Source organism: Dicentrarchus labrax, unplaced genomic scaffold (assembly GCF_905237075.1).
Source record: "Dicentrarchus labrax unplaced genomic scaffold, dlabrax2021, whole genome shotgun sequence".
In the NCBI taxonomy this organism is placed as follows: Eukaryota; Metazoa; Chordata; class Actinopteri; family Moronidae; genus Dicentrarchus; species Dicentrarchus labrax.
In genome coordinates this window covers 6,738,656-6,757,774 of record NW_026136701.1, presented here as the reverse complement: position 1 = coordinate 6,757,774, position 19,119 = coordinate 6,738,656, and the positions used below count along the sequence as shown (strand labels likewise).

The 19,119-nt window shown below is 42.1% G+C and overlaps 2 protein-coding genes across 3 annotated transcripts in view; one reads left to right on the top strand and one right to left on the bottom strand.

The window, feature by feature from the left end:
• Window positions 1-13,882, bottom strand: part of trim110 (tripartite motif containing 110) — a 39,170-nt gene extending 25,288 nt beyond the window's left edge. Inside the window, exon 1 of one of the 2 annotated variants that reach the window (XM_051408932.1) lies at window positions 13,736-13,882. The gene's annotated coding sequence lies outside the window, so the exon portion shown is untranslated. The remainder of the gene's footprint in view (window positions 1-13,735) is intronic. The other variant, XM_051408923.1, reaches the window with a different exon arrangement.
• mmp14b (matrix metallopeptidase 14b (membrane-inserted)) lies at window positions 1,300-13,580 on the top strand. The gene is made up of 10 exons (XM_051408913.1): window positions 1,300-1,928; window positions 8,331-8,479; window positions 8,587-8,709; window positions 8,955-9,262; window positions 9,777-9,938; window positions 10,266-10,426; window positions 10,507-10,645; window positions 10,781-10,931; window positions 11,752-11,867; window positions 11,980-13,580. Exons 1-10 carry the CDS (start codon window positions 1,830-1,832, stop codon window positions 12,444-12,446), a joined length of 1,875 nt encoding a protein of 624 aa, XP_051264873.1. The 5' UTR covers window positions 1,300-1,829; the 3' UTR covers window positions 12,447-13,580.
• Window positions 13,883-19,119: the final 5,237 nt, after the last annotated feature.

Sequence of the window (19,119 nt, the reverse complement as noted above, 5' to 3'; positions counted from 1 at the left end):
TACAAGTAGAGCTGAAACAATCAATCAGACAATCAACAGAAAATTACGATTTGGAGAACCATTTAAGTAATATTTAATAAAATGATTGTTCATGATTCCAGATTCTCCAATGTGAGGATTTGTTGCTTTTCATTTATTTTTTAACAATTTTGAGATTTAGACTATTGATGGGACAAAACAAACATTGTGAATGTGTCACTTTGGGCTCTGGGTAACTGTGATAGTAAAATGCTGCTTACAAATTAATACATGTGTAATAATGATATAACACTCCCAGGAGCCTTCTTTTCTAAATTGAGTTTTACTTTTAATACTTTAAGTAGGCCTCTGTTTTTCTGTTTATACTTACATACCTATACTTAGGCAAAATTACTAAATAAATGCAGGACTTTTTACTTACTTGATATGGAATATTTTTACAGTGTAGTATTAGTACTTTTAGTAAAGGATCTGAGTACTTCCTCCATCACCTGTGTGTGGCAGCCTGCAGTTATAATCTGGAAACCAACCCATCACTGTCTTTACAAAGGCAGAGAACGGAGCATTCCACAAAAAAACAATCCCTGGTATATACTATAGGAGGTTATATACCTCATCTGACATGTTATTGCTTGAATGTATGTGAAACGTGTGCATTAGAGGGCGCAATTCCTCTTTTTAAACACAGTTTGATGCTGCATATTGTATACAGTAAATTTGGGCCTATTTGTGCAGCACTTATTAAGAATCAGTAAGAGAAAGGACTGTTAATCTGTTAAGTGGTAAATACATTCCGGTAAACACAGCCAGTAATAAATAATGAGCTCCCCATGTTTAAAACCTAACCAGGTGTAACACTATGAAAATATAGCTCAGCAATACTTGGATATTGCCTTAGGCTTGTAAATAAGGGTTAGGGTAAAAACAGTTTTTAAGGTGGCAGTAATGTCTTAGCAGTTGGGCAAATTGTATGATATGGTGAAGCCATATTTCTGTTCATGGGAGCAGATGATTGTTGATAAATCACCGTAAAAATGAACACATCTTTAAAATATTCTTACAGAAACTTAAAATGTGCTCATTGTTCCAAATCAAGTTTAGCTGCATACTTTGTTGACGAATTTATCATTGCGCTCATTTCTCTGTAAATAATAACAGCTTCATGCATTTCAGGGAGCATTAAGGCATTTAATCACAGCCTAAGGGTAAGAGCAAACCGTGCCAAGTCTAATGTGAAGGTCACCAAGTTGATTCCAGCCCTCCATGTCCGAGGGGCGGGCTGATCCAGGAGGGGGAGGTTTACAACCTTCTACTTTCCAACTAAAGGTCTCCGGGGAGTATCAAACTACCACGTCTGCAGCAAGGGGAGAGGAGAGGAGAAGAGGAGAGGGGGTCGAAATAAGCCGACTGGAAGATAGGGAAGAGAGGACAGCGAGGAGTTGAGACTGCTCCATGAAAACAAAGTCGGCTGCAACTTCTGGAGCAAAGAGCAGGCTGAATTTGGACATAAATACGCGCAGCTTGCAGCTCCAGAGCCCCCCTTCAGACTTCCTGCTTCCAGTAACGTTCGATAATTTGGTTAAAATTCCCCAAAACGCGACGAGAATGCACAGATTGGACAAATACCTTTCTTGGTTTAAGTAACTAGTTGCAGAGACGCACTGCTGCGTATCTTCTGGCAACTGTTTTTGTGTTTTGCGCCAAGTCGATCTCGGTTGCGCCCGAAAATTGCTTCGTTGGATACGTGTTTCCGCAGATAATGTTCTGACAAATAGCAAAGTCAAGTTTGCGCGAACGTTTACAGGAACATCAGATTTTTTATAGTTTTTTTTTTTGTGGAGAGTCAAGTGATGGCACCAGAGCTCAAATCGCTTGTCCGACTGCTGCTGCTGGCGGTGGTGTGGGAGCTGAGCGCACAGGGAGCGACGGAGCGAGCGATCAATCCAGAGGTGAGAAATAAAGCCAGAGGTGAGGAGTATAAAGCCACAGTAGAGGAATAAAGCCGAACAGAATCAAGCTATAAAGACTGATAAATGAATCCGAAATTGATGAATAAAGTTAATGAATAGGCTAAATGCAGAATTGAACAATAAAGCCAGATAAAATAAATCCAGAACCATTTGACCAAGCCAGATAAAAAAAAAATGCAGCATTAAGGGATAAAGCCAGAAAAAGAAATGCACAGCATAGGAATAAGACGGATAAATAATCCTATATCCAAAATAAATACTACTTGATAAATACATTTAGAGTTGAATAAAAAAGTTAAACAAATGATAATGTGAGGAGGATATGATAAAGAGGTCAGGATAAGTATAATTTAGATTTCAGGAGTTAAAGAAAAGTTTAAAGTCTAAGTGACACATATACTGTATTCAAATATGTAAGAGGATCTGCAAGTTTCTGAATTGACAAAAAAACAACTGATTGTTAAAGGTTTGTATCCTGATTGGTGGTAATTCCAGCAGTTGCCTGTTGTTGGTGCAGGGATATGGGAAGGGCTTTGACCCTGGGTTAGAGGAAGCAGCCCATAATGATGATAGCGCTCGTGAAAACACTGAGAAATGCTGAGGGGACAAAAACAGGAGAGCAAGAGAAAAAGCAAATAAGGAGAAATGCATGAGCATGTATTGTGGTCGGGGCAGAGCTAGAGGCAGTTTTTGTGGGAATGGAGGGGGGGATTGATAGTTGTGGGTACGGTTATATTCAGAGGGATCAGGAGATGTAATTGTTGACATCTGTCCTGAGTTATGGCTGAGTGGACTGGAGGGAGGTGGGTTTTACAATCTGAGAGGTTCTGCAGCATCTCAGACATGGTCAGTTGTGGAAAAACACTCTCCACAGTTTGAACTGTACTTCTGAGCTGAGGTACCAGGTCTCAGTAGTGTTACAGATCAAAGAAGACTTAGCTGAGATTTTCCTGTCCCCCTCTGGTCTGTTCTGTAGTATCAGCAGTCCTCAGACCCCACAGCTGGTGTAGCATTAGGAAGTTCTGTGTTAATGTTGCAGGAAGTGACATTGTTATGATACCCCTACACCTGCTTCCTTCGGCACATCATTCCTCAGTGGGCTGCCTCCTCTGTGGAGGTCTGAGAGCATTTTAAAGAAGTATCTAGTTGTCATTATGAATTCCCATGTTTTTTGTAGTCTGTTCCCACTGATATAGGCTACTAAATATAACATCATTTTTGTAAGAAAGGGAAACTATATAATATAATAGCAATTATAGGCTAATAAGGCCTAAATAAATAAATATTGATTATTTGATATACCAGGCCCCACAGTATGTCTGTAGAAAAATTCTGGCCCTTGAACAAATGTAGTTGAATACTGGTGGCCCGTGGAATAATCATTCCAGCTGTGCTAGGGGAAGAAAATGAGTTAACTCCATTGACCTACATAAGACTGTCAAATTCAAGGCACAGTCCAATTTTCACATGTAAACAAATCATTTGTCAAATGGCCAGACAAGTTCAAAATATGTATTGTAGCAAGTAATGCTAAGCAACTTCTAGGCTTCAATGAAGGACATAACTTAGATGAGACTGAATAGTTATTAACCATGAATTGAAGGTCGAAGCTGAAAAATGCAAGTTGCAAGTTATTTGTTACTTTGGAAGTAGGTTACGTCATATGAAGAGTCCTTTTATTTCCAGTTGATCTTTGTATATAAAAAAAAACGGCAACATCAACAATGACTCAATGAACAGAGTGTGCTGAACGTCCACAGAAGTAGAGAACATAAGTTATTTTAATGGTACTGGTTGGCCTTTAAGTATGAAGACCATCAAGTTTCTGTGGAAGTTTGCAGGGACAGGCTTCGTCTTAAGTGCCCTGGAAAGTGCGTTGGTTCAATAAGTATATATTCATTTGGTGATTCACCTCCTCTGTTTTTATGACATTTTTTTTAAAACCACTGCCTCTTGTGTCTCCTATTTAACTTAATTAAAATAGTGGATTGTTTGTGATCTCATATGTTGCTTCCACAAACCCAAAAATCAGTGCACAGTTCCGCCATGGTGTAGGATGTTTGTGTTTTAATTGACAAAAAGTCTGTGGGTGTCTGTTGGTGAGATAAACAGTCAGGGGATGTAAGGATGTAGATGCAGAAGTCACATCCTGTGGTCTGTGACAGGAAGAGGGCAGTACCTTGGTGTGTCAGCAACCACCTTCCCGTGACACATACAACGTGTATCTTTGCTCATATGTGCACAGATTTTTTATTGTGCACATAGAAATGGCTACAAGCTGAGGTCATTTGCTACAAAGGAAAATAAGTGGGACATGAGATGAGAAGATGAAAGCAAAGCAGGGAAGACAGTGAGGTGGCTGTTGCTGACCAGAAAGAAAGCATTGTGGTGATGGGAGTGATGCAATCTGGGAAAAGGACAGCTGGAAAATGAAGCAATTATCTAGTTTAATAGGGCAGGATGTAAACCATATCTGTCATGCACACATCCTGTATGAATGCATGTCTCTTTCCTTCTGCTCCTAACGAGAATAAGCATTGATTTACTGGCAACTTCCCAACTTGAAGTCTAGTCACTCAGAGGAAGAAAGGAGGAAAGGGTGAGTAGTTTTCAGGGAAAGGCACATCCTAAAGATCACCAGTGGGTGGCCAGAGGGCAGCCTCCCTGCGGAAAGATAGGAGGTGTTGCAGGAAATAAGGTAATACGCAAAGTAATTACTTAATTTCCCGTTCATAAAGGAAGCAAGCACTGAGCCAAATTTCAGGAAAGCTTTTTATTTCCAAGAGACAAAGTCCTGCCATCGAGATTTGAATGGGACTGACATATTGCTCACGACATTGGCAGAAATGTGGGTTTTCTTTTACACTCTTTTGTCTTATTGTTGTTGGCAGGAGAATGGTTGTTTTATTAGACAGCAGCTGGGGGATTACACACACACACACACAGACGCACATTTAAAGACCTTTCTACATGTGTGCTCCAGGCCAGAAGGGTCGACAAAGTCGTAAATGTCTTCCTAAAGGAACAGCATTTGTCTCAGGAAAATACAACAAGAAAGAATTTACATAGTTTGGTTTTAATGTGTTGCGCACCAGATACCTACACACACGCAAACTAAATCACACGCTAACAGCCAATAATGAGATTTTGCAAGTGAAGTGGGGGCAATAATTTCATATGTTTATGACATCTGACATAATACTGCAGCTGGCCTGAGTGAGTGGATGTGTAATGAGGAGCTGTGTGTGTGTGCTGTATACCCAGCATGCTTCAGTTGGACTCCCATCGCTGTTGACCAGAGTTTCTTTCCATTGGCCTTCACCAAACGGAACAACTGACTCTCTTTCTTTTCTGAAATGCAATCCCTCCTTCTCCCTCTCTCATCCTATGCAAAAGGAGCGCTCTGCCTCCTGACATCCATAGCAACCGTTGTTTGATTCTTGTAGATCTTCCATTAAACAATAAACTTGCATCACTGCATATGAGCAAGCTGCTCCCTTTACCTCAAAATCCTGGATCTGCCGTCCTGAAAGTAGAGTTGCAAAGTGCTTCTCCATGTCTTTATGTAAAAGTCAAGGGATCAAGAGTGAGTAAAACAGTAAAATATTTCCAATATTTCCAAATGTTCTACGGTCTACATCAGGGATTCCCAACTGGAGGTTCTGTAGCCTACCCCAGGTACCCCAGCAGCTGCAAGTGGGTATGTGAAAAGATAGTAGCTCAGCTAATTTAAAGGAATAGAAATGATCATTTGAATTAAAAAATATATCCTGATATTGAGTCAGCTGAATTAAGTTAACACCAGGTTTTGAGAGTTCTGGAAAACTAGTTAGCAAGCAAGCAGAGTTTTAAATAGTTAGCTGAAAGTGATGGATGAAAGCTTAAACAGAAAGCTTAAAGTAATGGATAAACAGTTAAACCAGCTAGCTTTAAGTCATGGATACATGGTTAAAGTAGTTAGCTTAGAGTAATGGATTAACAGTTGAAATAATTAGCTTAACATAATGGATAAACAGTGAAAGTAATGGACAAATAGTTGAAATTATGAGTTGTCAATGAAGGGGTGTTTGAGTTCAGCGGACAGGGCTGTGGTCATACAACTGACCAGAAAGGTTGGGAACTACTGCCCTACATCAAAAGACTGTATTAGCTTGGGCTGTCATCTCCTATGCCACTGTAAATAGTGACCATTTCCTCCTCCTGCCACTGCTGCAGTTACTCAGCCCATTAGTGTGGTCAAAAATAGCCAAGTGCGACGCTGAATAAGACTTTGTCAAGTCACCTGAGGGACTCATGAAAGAGGCGTGGGAGCCTTAAAGTTAAAACAAATGTTCAGTGTCACTCAACAGCGGTCTTTTGACTGAGCTGAGTGCAAAGTTAGGCTTTTGTAGAAAAGAAAACACAGTGAATGTGTAAAAGAGAAGCATAAGGTTTCAAGCACAGTCAAATCGAGCCTTAAACACGATTTTTTCACAGGGTTCACAGGGAAATGCGTCCAATTCTGAGATGCTAAAGTTTGTGTTTGACTTTCCCGCTCATGTGGATGTGCTGTAACAGTGGCAAACAGTGAGTCTTTATGTGTCCACTGGAGCTCCATGGGTGAGTCAGAACCAGAAAGGGCTCATTCAGGGGTGAAGTCTAAACACTGAGACCTCCATGTCTCTCTAGGACAGACAGAGAGGGAGAGATTAGACCTCCAAGGGCCTCCGAAATGCCATTCTGCCATTCACTTCTCACCAAACTCACACAAGTATAGTCATGCATAAATGTAAACCTACAGACCTAAGCACATATTCAGATAATATATGCACTACTTCTACAGTTCCACATTATGGTATTAGTGGAGAAATGCTGAAACAAGGCAGTTCAACAGGTTTGCACTCATTGTATTTAGCAACCTTTAACGGCAGATGGGCTATACAGCAATTATTGAGTGGCTCTGGGTGTGGTTGTTCATAAGTATTTACCCTCAAGTCCCTGGGTTTTCCATAAAAGAGGGATGAGGGAGAAGAGAGGAGAAGGGGTGGAGTGACGAGGCGAAGACAGAGACATGGACGTGGGGGGAAGAGTTTGACTTTGAGGTTTGGATGCGAGGAGGAAGAAATTCCTAGTTAAATTACTGACTGACGCTGCTGCTCGACTGGAGACATCGGCTGAGGTTGCCCAAGGCCTAAGTCTCACCCTGGGACACTCCCTATCTTTCTCTTCCTTCTTTTCTCTCTCTCCCAATCCCCATCTCTGCACAAACACCCAATATAGCTATCGTAATGTGCAGATCACATTAAGTCACGTCATATCAAGCTGAAGCGTGCAAGGCTTGATGAAAAAAAGGTCATTTTCCACGGCTAACCTTTATCAGTCAGGCCCAAAGTATATCCAAACAATAAAACATATCCTAAAAGCTCACAGAGTGACTGTGTACAGCAAAATATCAAACTAGACTCAATTTTCACTGTGCTCACAATAGCCTCAGTGTTATTTTTCCTGCTCTAGTTTGAGAGGGAAAGAGTTTAGGAGAGGCTGTGTGGGAGAGGTGCGGAGAGAAGCCGCTGGCACAGGTCCAGATGTCAAAGCAGCACCGCAGTGAAATGGGTTTCCAGGGGAAAGTAAGGTCAAGCTAAGCTGAGGCTGAGAGATCAGGAGGCATGAAGAACTCCATCATAACCATGACCATCATAATATGTGCTTGAAGGGCTTCATACTAATGCCTTCTTTATGTGCAAACTCAACAGATGAGCTCAGTTATAACTGTCGCAATCTGAAACACAAACAAGTAGCTAGAATATAACGTTAGTGTCGAAACTTGAAGTTAATCTTTAACTCTTTGGAGGGGGATTTCCTCGTACAGTTCCTGTCTCAGTGTTCTTGTTGAAACCTGAACCGTCTTTGTTTGAAGCCTTTTTTGGGCTTAAGCTTGGCATTATTCTTTCACAGTGACTTTTGTTTCAGTCAACTATGGTCCTCACTGGAGAGCCGAATGTTGATGGTTGAATAGCTTTTGTGTTGAGTCATTAAATGGAAACTTGCCAGCTGCTTTAAATGATGTTGCTCTGACCGTCCAAATATCTAGATAGCAAAACACAGGAACACGTTATTTAGGAGCTTATTTTTGCTGTCAGGGAGGAATGTGTTTTTGCTGCAGTCGAATAAAAACATCCTGAAGTTGTATCCCCTGTAACTTATAATCAACAGCATAGCAAGTAGTTCCTTAAATCTGGTTCTGGCTTTGATAAACAACAAAAGTCAGGTGGGATATCATGTGTCTGTTTCTAATTTAACCCTTCCCCCCCCTCTCCATACTGAGACTGGAGTTTCCTCAGATTCATTGTGCAATATTTCTCATGAGCCACGCTGTTGTCTCCTTCTTGCTTTGCTTTAAAGTCATGGCTGCAGCAGTATGGTTACCTTCCCCCGGGGGACATGAGGACCCATTCCCTTCGCTCCCCTCACTCCATCCCCTCGGCCATCGCCAACATGCAGAGGTTCTACGGCCTCACCGTCACCGGCACCTTTGACACCAACACAATTGAGTGAGCACCTTCACACAGCTTTATTCTAAGTAGTAAAATTACAGCATCCAAATTAAAAGCAGTCATTTTTACGTTGTTTTGAGCGGACCATGTCTTGTCTTTGGCAGGGCCATGAAGCGGCCGCGCTGTGGCGTGCCAGATAAGTTTGGTGCCGAGCTGAAGAGCAACCTGCGGAGAAAGCGATACGCCACCCAGGGCCTGAAGTGGCACAAGAACGACATCACTTTCTCGTAAGTCAGCAAATCTGAATGTGCTGCAACTGCAGAGACAAGATGGAACAGTACCTGAAGCACACCATTTTACACAATTACTTTTTTGCTTAGTTTAATGTTTGATGTGAGACAACCCAAGCTGCTGAGGTGACTATTAAGCAACTGATGTGGTTTTTCTATGAAGACAAAATAACATTAACTCTGTTTTACCTTCTCCACCCCCCATCCCCACAAACCTACACACACATTTCCCCATTCTTCAGTATACAGAATTACACCCCTAAGGTGGGTGAGTACGAGACCCACGAGGCCATCAGGAGGGCCTTCAAGGTGTGGGAGAGTATCACCCCGCTCCGCTTCCGGGAAATCCCCTACAGTTACATCCGGGACAAGGTGGAGGAGTTTGCAGACATTATGCTGTTCTTCGCAGAGGGTTTCCATGGTGACAGCAGCCCGTTCGATGGCGAGGGGGGCTTCCTGGCACACGCCTATTTCCCTGGTAATGGTATCGGTGGGGACACCCACTTTGATGCAGCTGAACCATGGACTATTGGAAACAAGGATCTGTCAGGTAAGGCTCTGTTGGATCTATGGTGAAACTGATATTTTGATAGAAGGGATTTTTTCTTTTGTGATTCCTTTAAATGTGATGACACAGATGTTGGGAGTTGCTTTGTATTTTGGCAGTCCAGACTCTGAATTGTGCTGTTGTGAGCAAAACACAAGCAGCAACCGATCCAGTCTTGTGTCGTTTGAGGAGGGAATGCCCCGCGCTATGTTAACATTACGTAAATGAAGAAGTGTTTATTTCTGGTAAAGGACACGGCTTTGCAACATCAGCTGTTTGAGTCAGACACATCTTCACATGACCTGCATCATTTTATTTTTGTTTTACTGGTAATAAGTAATTGCCTGTGCTTGAGTCACTTAAAAATTAGATAACTGTAACATTTGCTCCTTCACCTTTAGTTCCCATTGTCTCATTAGCACAAAAAACTCCCCCTTTTTATGTTTCCCACTTTGCTTTCATTTATTTGGGGAGAAAGGTAATATGAAATGGTGTTTTGATGTTCACACTGTTTCAGGTAATGATGTTTTCCTGGTTGCGGTGCATGAACTGGGACATGCTCTGGGCCTGGAGCACTCTAATGACCCTTCAGCCATCATGGCTCCCTTCTACCAGTGGATGGACACCGAGAGCTTCATACTTCCCGACGACGATCGCAGAGGCATACAGCAGCTTTATGGTGCGTTACAGAGAGTCTAAGTTATCCAAGTTATCAAAAAAGAGCCTTATCTTTATCTGCTGGTTGCAATTTTTACTCTCCGATTTTTGAAGCATAAAGAACTTAAATGACACACAAAAAGAAATCTGTAGACTTGAAAAGTAGATGTTAAACTCTCTAATGATGTACTTTTATGTTTAATCTTTGGTAGTCTGTTTTCTCCCTGTATAACTTGTAATCTACATAGGGGATCATTAAGTTTAATTTGATCTAACAGGACTAGCATTAAATGATGTTGACATGTTATGGTTCTCGGAAAATCATTTTCATATGTCTTTGTACACATAGGGTCTGGATCAGGCCCTCAGCCACCCCCTGTAACACCCCGTACACCGTACCACAGCCCCCAGCCCACATATTCACCTGACAAGCCTCACTATGGCCCCAACATCTGTGATGGACACTTCGACACCATTGCCATCCTCAGAGGAGAAATGTTTGTTTTCAAGGTAAACCCATGCAACTTTGTTGGACTTTTGATATTCCAGTTTGTCTAGCAGGCTGGTAATGAATCTCTTTTCTCTTTCAGGATAAATGGTTCTGGAGGGTACGTAACAACCATGTTCTGGATGGATATCCCATGCCGATTGGTCACTTTTGGAGGGGATTGCCGACTCATGTCAATGCCGCTTTTGAAAGGGAAGATGGGAAGTTTGTTTTCTTTAAAGGTAAGTCTGGTTTTAGTATATTGAGAAAACCTTTACAGGTTTTCCCTTTCCTATAATCATCAAACAGGCAACATTGTCCGGTTAACTCATAAGTGTTCTTCCTCTGTTTCTGTATCTCTGTGTCCCAACTGCCAGGTGACAGGTATTGGGTGTTCACTGAATCAATTCTGGATCCTGATTCCCCTAAGACTATAAAGGAAATGGGCAATGGGCTTCCCAAAGATCGAATAGATGCTGCTCTCTACTACACCCCCACTGGACAGACCTTTTTCTTCAGAGCAAACAAGTAAGTCATCTTACATGTGTGTACAGTATGTGTATCAAATCCCACTATGACTGAACTTCATAAACAACTGATACAAAGGAAAATCTATTTGCGTCACCACCACCAAAACATGTGTTTGAATGTTGACCATTTAAGGTCCAAAAGCTTGAAGTCAGTAATTTAACCCAATTACTGACCTGCTTCTCATTTAAACAAAACAAAAAATTTAAATAAGGCAGTCAGTGATTACAGTGCAAACAGTCACCTACATAAACAGTTCATAACAAGTGGATGCTCATTCTTTTTTGTAAACAACTGAGATTGCTCATGCCTTATGACCAGTCTGGCTGCTGGAAGAGTTAACACCGATCCGTCTGCCATATTGTGACAGAAACAACACCGTTGTGGTCCTTCTAGTGGTTCGGTCCAGTAGAAACAAACACACTGAATCAGCTAAATCAGAGCAGGTCTCTTTGTACTTTTGGGGATCAAGTCCAAGTCAGGTCACAAGTGATTCAAGACAACTCAAGACAACAAGTCAAGTATTAAGGGTTATAGGAAAAGTCTACACCAAATCTCAAGTCACAAGTCCTTCAGAGCAAGTCTCAAATCATGTAGGCCAGGTCCAAGTCAAGTCTTTCTTCTGTCAGAACAAGTCTGAAGTCAAGTACCAAATTCTTTTAGGTCAAAGAAAAGTCTCAAGTCAAGTCTGTCAGACCAAGTCTCAAGTACCATCTTTTGTTTTTTGGGGCAAGTGCAAGTCTAGTCACAAGTCCTCATAATCGAAGTTTAAGTCAAGTAGCAGGAGGAGTCTGAATGTGACCATCTGTTCTTTGTTTAGGTATTACCGTTTCAACGAAGATACACGGAGTGTTGATGATGGCTATCCAAAATTAGTTAATGTGTGGCAGGGAGTGCCTGACAACATCAAGGCAGCTTTCATGAGCAAAGATCAAGGTAAGGGTGGTGTGTATAATATTACTTAGATTATTTTCTCACATTGTAATGTGAATCGAAGTAGCTCTTCAGTTCAGGTTTGTATCTCACATTTCTTTCTTCCCCCCCTCAGCATACACCTACTTCTACAAAGCGAACAAGTACTGGAAGTTCAACAACCAGATGATGCGCGTGGAGCCGGGATACCCCAAATCAGCCCTACGTGACTGGATGGGCTGCCCCAACGAAGACCCCAAGACGGACGGAGGAAGAGGTGGTGGCGGACACGACAAGGACAAGGAGAGGGAGAAGGAAAAGGAACGGGAGGATAAAGACAGAACTAGAGATAGAGAGAGGGACAGAGAGAGGGACAGAGAGAGGGAGAAGGAAACGGAGACGGTGGAAGAAACGGAGGTGATCATTACTGAAGTGGATGTGGAGGAAGGGGTTAGTGGCGGCAGTGGGGCAGCGGCGGTGGTGGTGCCGCTGTTCCTGTTAGTGTGTGTGATTGCGACGCTGGCAGTCTTGGTGTTTTTCCATCGGTACGGTACCCCACGCCGACTCCTCTACTGCCAACGATCTTTACTGGACAAGGTGTAGACAGAGGGAGAGAGGAGAGAAAGACCGGGAGAGAAAGAGGGAAAAAAAGTGGAAGGAAATGTTGAAGGCAGATAATAAGAGCGGGAAAGAAAGAGATAAAAGTGGAGAAAGAGCAGAAGGAAAGTACCAGACTTGCATTTTAAAATATTTTTTACCACTGCCAGATTCCTTTTGCTCTATCTCTCAACCACTCCGTCCTTCCACTTTTTTCATTTTTTTTCACTCCCGTCTGTCTCTGTATGCCTCGTGGTTACTGACGCCAGCTCATTGCTGTTTGTTTTAGCCTTTTTCAATGTCTTATTTTTAGTTCGTGTCAGTGGTCAGTGTTTGTGTCCTTGTGAATTTCCGCTTCAAACCTGCATCTTTCATGATGCCCATTCTAGCATGTTCCTTTGAGTAAGCAAAGAGCGCGTTTGATCGCTTGTTACAACCCCTTGTTAACTTGCACACACTCACATCAACACAAATATTTGGAAACCACAGTGGCATAGTCATTGTGTTTCTTAATCTTCCATTAAAGTTACATGTCAGAGCCAGTATGGACCATAAAAGGGAAACAAAACATTAGCTTATGTCCTTACGAAGCATGAGATACACTCCTGTCAGAGTAAAGCAATAAATGCAACTGTGTCCTTTCCTTTTTTATATCAATGTCTTTAGTGGTGATTATTATTATAAATGATGTTGTCATTATTATTATGACTATTACTATTATTGTTGTTGTCCTCTGTGTAAAGAATGTGTTTTTGTACATTGTCATTAAAAAGTCCTGCTGGACAGTGACATACAGTTTTGAAAGTGGCCTTAATTTTATATGTGGGAACAGTGAATGGGGAAGGGGGTTATGTATTCTTGAAACTTGATTGTTTTTCTTTTTTTTTTTTTTTTACCTTGAATCCATCTCAAATGAAAATAAATTGAAGATCTGAAAATGACTCCTTTTTGTCATTGTACTTGTTTACAAATCATGGTGCTATATTACTAGTCAGGGGTTATAAGCAGTGAAACAGCAATGATAATGATACTAGTGATGATGATGATAATAATGATCTAGTTTTCTCACTGAGTTTGTGTGTGCTCTTACTCGCTTATATTTTAAAGCTTTTCCTACTAAATAAAGTCATTTCAAAAGGCTTTATGTGCTTTGATTTTCACTTAGCAAATCATTCACTTACCTTTGTGCCATCTTTTCTGTTAACTGCGTTTAGCTGAACTGGAACCATTCACTCCCTTTAATTCAGTCATATTTCAAATTAGGCTTAACTGCTTTCATATCATCCATCTCTTACCTGGACTCTTTACCTCTCACACTGATCACACAGCTCCTCTGCCTGGTCCTCCCTCGTCTTCCTGGACCTCCAGGTTTCTTGCTCCCCGACTGCACCACTCTGCGTTGCTGGGGCTCGGAAACTGGCAGGCCAGAAACTGGGTCGGAAAACACGGACTGGATCCAAAGCTTAAGTAGAAACAGGGATGAAGACGATTGTGTGAAGCCATTGCTGCACAGCAGGAAAACATATCTCAGCTATACGGTTATAGAGAGAGTGCGTGTGTGTTCTTGTGTTTCCATACTTATGAGGACCAAAAAGCCTTCACAAGAGTGGGAAGACGAGGAAAATCATGCAACTCTTCTTTAAGGCTTAACGTTTGGATTTAGGGCTCCATAAGTTGTGGAGAGGTTAAATTTTTTGGAATGGGCTCAGTGAGTAAATGCAGTCAGTGTAGGTCCTCACAAGTACAGCAATACAAACATGCTCTCATGCGTGTTTTTGTGCAGCTATAAATGCCTTTATTTGTGCATTATGCATGGTGTATGTGTGCACTCCCATCAACCAAAAGCCAATAAAAGCTCAAACAGCAAACTTAGGCGTCTCCTCACTCCTTAATGATCCCACTAATGAACAACTGCCATACAACCATCAGACTCACTGTAAAGATGACTGCGAGAGAAAGAGAGTGGGTGGGGGTCAGCGCCTCCATGATATGTTATGATTACAGCAATGGGGCTTTTTGCAATTAAAATGATGAGGTATTTTCCTATTGTGCCGAAAAGATTTAGGGCGCCCATTTGTCTCTACTTTCCTGCAGTGTTTTGAAGAGCCGGGGAGAGAAGTCACGAGGCTTTTTGGGGGGGAGAGGAGGGAAGAGGGGGGAGGAGGAGAAGGAGGAGTGAGAAGAGTTAAGTCACATTTGGAGGCCAGAGATGGAGCAGAATTCCATGAGCAACATCTGGAATTCCAACTGCATCATGTAGGCCAGACACACAGCGGGACACAGCAACGAGGGGATGGGGGATGGGGGATGGGGGTTGGTTTGGATCTCTTTAATTGGCTTTTTTGACTACATCAAGGTCACAGTAAAGGATATGTAAGGAAGAAAATCATGTGTTTTTGCAGGTTTCTTTCCCCTCAGCAGGTTTCAGTATACATCTTTATTCGTGCGTGATGTTTTTCTCGCTAAAAGTGTCTCCTTGACCTGCACACAAGTCAGACATTTAACTGTGGGTGACTATTTAATGTTTTCTGTCTTCCCCAGCTGATTCTGCAGAGCAGAGAAAAGAATTGCCTCAGCATAATTCTTCCCCACAGTCCTCTCTTTTCTCCTCTCTCTGTGTGTAACTGGAGAGCTTTTCTTCACTGTCTGCGAAATGACTCACTTCTTTTTCATAAAGCCCAACAAAAGACCACACCACAATGCCCCGGCCTCTTCCAACCATCTCCACTCCTCTGGCTCTCACATTTCACCCAGATAAATAAAAAGGTGATTTCTAGTCCCGATTCCAATGTTACTGTCCACTTTCTACTGAAGCTGAACTCCAAACACAAACTCCTCCTTGCCAAGTGCCTCAAATCACATCCACCAATCTCAATATCTCATCTCTCTGTCTACATTAGACTCTACTCAACAGACGTCATTAACAAGCTCCTTTTATGTTCCTGTCTTTCTCTGTGCTCGACACTTCCTGTGCCTGTTTCAGTTGGCATGTGTGTAGCCTGCAGGCTGATGAATGGAAACTTCTAAACAGGGGAAGTCCTGCTCTTGGCTATTGTGTCCCATAATAGCCAACGCGAACATCATACTGTAATTGCAGTACCAACCAAGAGTGAGTAACTTTCCCAATAAATGAGAATGAATGATGAACAGAGAATAGTTGGTCTCTGCCTGGTAACAAGGAAGTGGGATGAAGGAAAGGGGAATTTCTTAAAGGGAACTGGTGAGTGGCTATATAGGTTACACATGGTTTTCATTTGCATCAGTTAAAGCTCTGCCACATCCTGCACCAAGATCTGATACAACAAACACGAACAGAGGGTCCCTCTCTATCTGTTACTCTCACACACACAACCACAGATAGGACGTAAAGAGTTCACGCTGCAGTGTTCACTTCCTCCTTTAGAGAGCGGAGGTGATGTGGTTGCCTTTTGTTTGTGACCAAAAGATTTTCAGAACAAATGGGAAGGTCTGGCATGAACTTTACTTTGCGTGTAGCGTGTATTAGAGGGCATTTAAATACAACAAAATTGCACAACTTGTCTGCAACCCAAATAATTTGAATCAACCTATACTCAAAAACCCTTACAAATAGATGTATCTATTTTGTAGTGTTTTCATAAATTATACATTATAACACATAATTATACATGTACCCATTTAGTATTTAGCAATGCCATAATAATTTGATTTGATATGAACATTTGACATAATAAGCACTGCTGTGATATAATGATATACAGTGATGACAGTGAACAGAGTGACTAACCTTTTTCACAGCAGATGCTCTGCCTGGTCATAGGTGTAACCAGTAACACAACAATCGCTGTGGGTTCCCTGCTATGACAACATGCTGTGAAAAGGTCTGTGGTGCCTCTTGCTCTCTATTCAAGTGCTTTCTTGTTCATTGTTTTAAAATAGAAAAACAGTTTGAACTTTAAACAAGGTACCACACAGTCTGGAGGGGTGCAAGAGTAGTTTCTCTCTCTCTCTCTCTCTCACACACACACACACACACACACACACACACACACACACACACACACACACACACACACACACACACACACACACACACACACACACACACACACACACACACACACACACACACACACACACACACGGTTTACTTGTGGTATACACTGAGAGGGATCAATACCTAATACTTTTTTCCGTTGTGTCTGCATCTTATTATTCCATTTAGCTACACATGGAGCTATGCATGGAAAATTATTTTCCCCATTAGTCAAACATAACTTTTTTGTGTGCCCCAGATGCCCCAATCTCAGTGTTGTCTGTTGTATTGTGTATTTTTTACACTTTGTGACCTCAGCCATGCAGTTCTGCCAGTGTCTGCCCCTCAGTGCTGAATCTGCTTAAGGCTATCAGTTATGAGCTACGTGCCTGCTTTTGTTACACTTAACACAATGTCTGCACTTTGAATTGGGTGTGGTGCGGTGGGAGCCGTCTCTTTTAAGGAGGGAGGTATTGTGTGGGTGAAAAAAATACAGGTGCAAGGAAGTTAAACAATTAACATTTCAACTTCTTTAGGTTGCTTTTTTTTCAAACCCCTGTCTCATATGCCGTGGTTTCCCAAGCCCCGCAGAAAAACACCTCCATCATAGGAGATGCTGATTCAGGCTCTACAAGCCCAGCTACCCTTGCCCTGACCCAGCCGTATCCACAAGGAAACCCCCCTGCTTCGCTCAGACCCTGGTCAGGATAATGGGCATCTAAATATATATACAGTGACTGTCTGAACTCCTAAATTCATTATATATGTATTCCTCCTCCTCAGCCTCCCCACATCTCCTGCAGTCTGTTAATGAAGTATCATACAACCTCATGTTTGGTTATTCTCTTTCTCTCATCGCCTCTTTCACTGCAACACTGCACATCTGGTTTCCATAAGCACATACATGTCATCACAAAGAAGAGGAGGGGGGAGGAAAGGGGGGAGGGGGAAGGGTGTGTATGTATCAAGGGAAGTTTGAACTTCCAAGGAGTGTTAAGGCTGACTGTCAAGATATTGCTGTTTTTCATCATCTCTCCAAACTCTTCTCACATATGTTTTCATGACATGGGCCAGCTTCCCTTCAGTTGGACTAAAAGGAAATCTATAAGAGCAAGTATGCATGTGTGAGGGGGAGCAACAGCGAGGGAAACCATGGCTAAATAGGATACCGACAGAAAGAAAAACTCCCAAGTCAGAGGAGAGTAAGAGGAAAGTCAGTGAGACATGCAGAGATCAGAAAGGCCACATCAGAGGTTGCCTTTGAAAGTGGAGCTTAGTGGGCCTCAATGCTGAGTTCCTAGCAGTGCTGGACACAAAGACCTATGTGGTTACACTGAGGAGGGGAGGGCTGGGAGGAGAAGAGCAGGCGAGGGGGGACTGCTTACAGAGCGAAAATTTATTGTTTTTACTGCCCACTCATCAGCATAAGAGTGGCCTTGCTCAGCTGACTGGACGGTCATGGAGGCCTTTAGCATTGACCTGAGCTCTACACCAGACACAGGTGGTCTGCTGTGGTCCTACACATGTCACTAGTGGTTTCGTGAAAGCCCCACAACTGTACAAAATTTGTTTTGAGTCATCTCTTCATCTGTGGACACAGGGTTGTCCAGCTGTTAGATTTGCTGGGAAAGATCTTTACCAAATGTGGCATTCCACAGAACTGGGCAGGTCCATGACTAGCTTTCCTGGTCATGAGCTGAACTGAGAGAACTCTGCTTATCTTGGGGTAAAGCTGCAGTAGGCGGTTTTGAGCGTTGAATTTTTAAGACTGCAGTATTCACAACGTGGAATTAGCAAACTAAAATTCTTCATAGTAGTGCATTGAGTTGGATTAGTTAAGTTCTCTTTGGTTGATAGGCCGTTGAGGTGATGCTGATTTGAGGAGGTTGTATTAGATTTTGTTACTTCCTGTAGAGGTAGGGACACTATTAGGCTGCTGTTATGGTCAGTTGTGGCATTGCCGTTGACCAGTCGTTCAGTGTGTTTAGTCATTTGTAAGGTTTATGCGGCTTCCTGACATTCAGACTAAAAAAGTCTGTGCAAATTGGTGGAAACAACCTTTATGTGTGGTTTTCAGCTGTCACTACCCCAAAGTGGCCAAACAACCTCGATTAATGCAAGTATAAGTCAAATCTTCAAATTTTACACGCATCCAAAACTTAATAATGCATTGCTAAAATCGACATAATTCATTTACGTTTTCCAGAGGATGACATCTCTCCAGTGATCCTCCTTTACTGCCAGACTTGGGCCATGGTCAACAGTTTTTACAAGGGACCTCATAAACAAACTGGTACATTACATGAAATCTGCTGAGTGAATTCATTAATTTAATTTCATTTTAATAACCGCGAGCACTGTCCTCTAATCCCACACTCACATTTGTAACCCGCCCCTGGCAGCATGTTGTCCATCCAACAGTAAAGGTGTTTTGTGTGAGATGAATACGACTGTGGTACATCTGAATGACATTTTGTTTGAGAAAACTCATTGGCTCAATGTCGTAGGCTTGCTGACAGTCATTAAGTTGCCTTCTGTTTTTTACCAAAGTCCTGCTTTTTACTTGAACACACTCAACTGCCCTTAAACTCAAGATAAACAATCTCTTCTAACTTTCCATTCAGCAAACACATCATCGCTTTGCCCTAATGTTTAACTTAACTC

Bases quoted from the DNA above. Each gene is read 5' to 3' on its own strand.
- mmp14b (XM_051408913.1), top strand. From the start codon at position 1,830: ATGGCACCAGAGCTCAAATCGCTTGTCCGACTGCTGCTGCTGGCGGTG. The intron at 8,480-8,586 runs GTGAGCACCTTC...TGTCTTTGGCAG, and splicing joins TTTGACACCAACACAATTGA to GGCCATGAAGCGGCCGCGCT. The intron at 9,263-9,776 runs GTAAGGCTCTGT...ACACTGTTTCAG, and splicing joins TGGAAACAAGGATCTGTCAG to GTAATGATGTTTTCCTGGTT.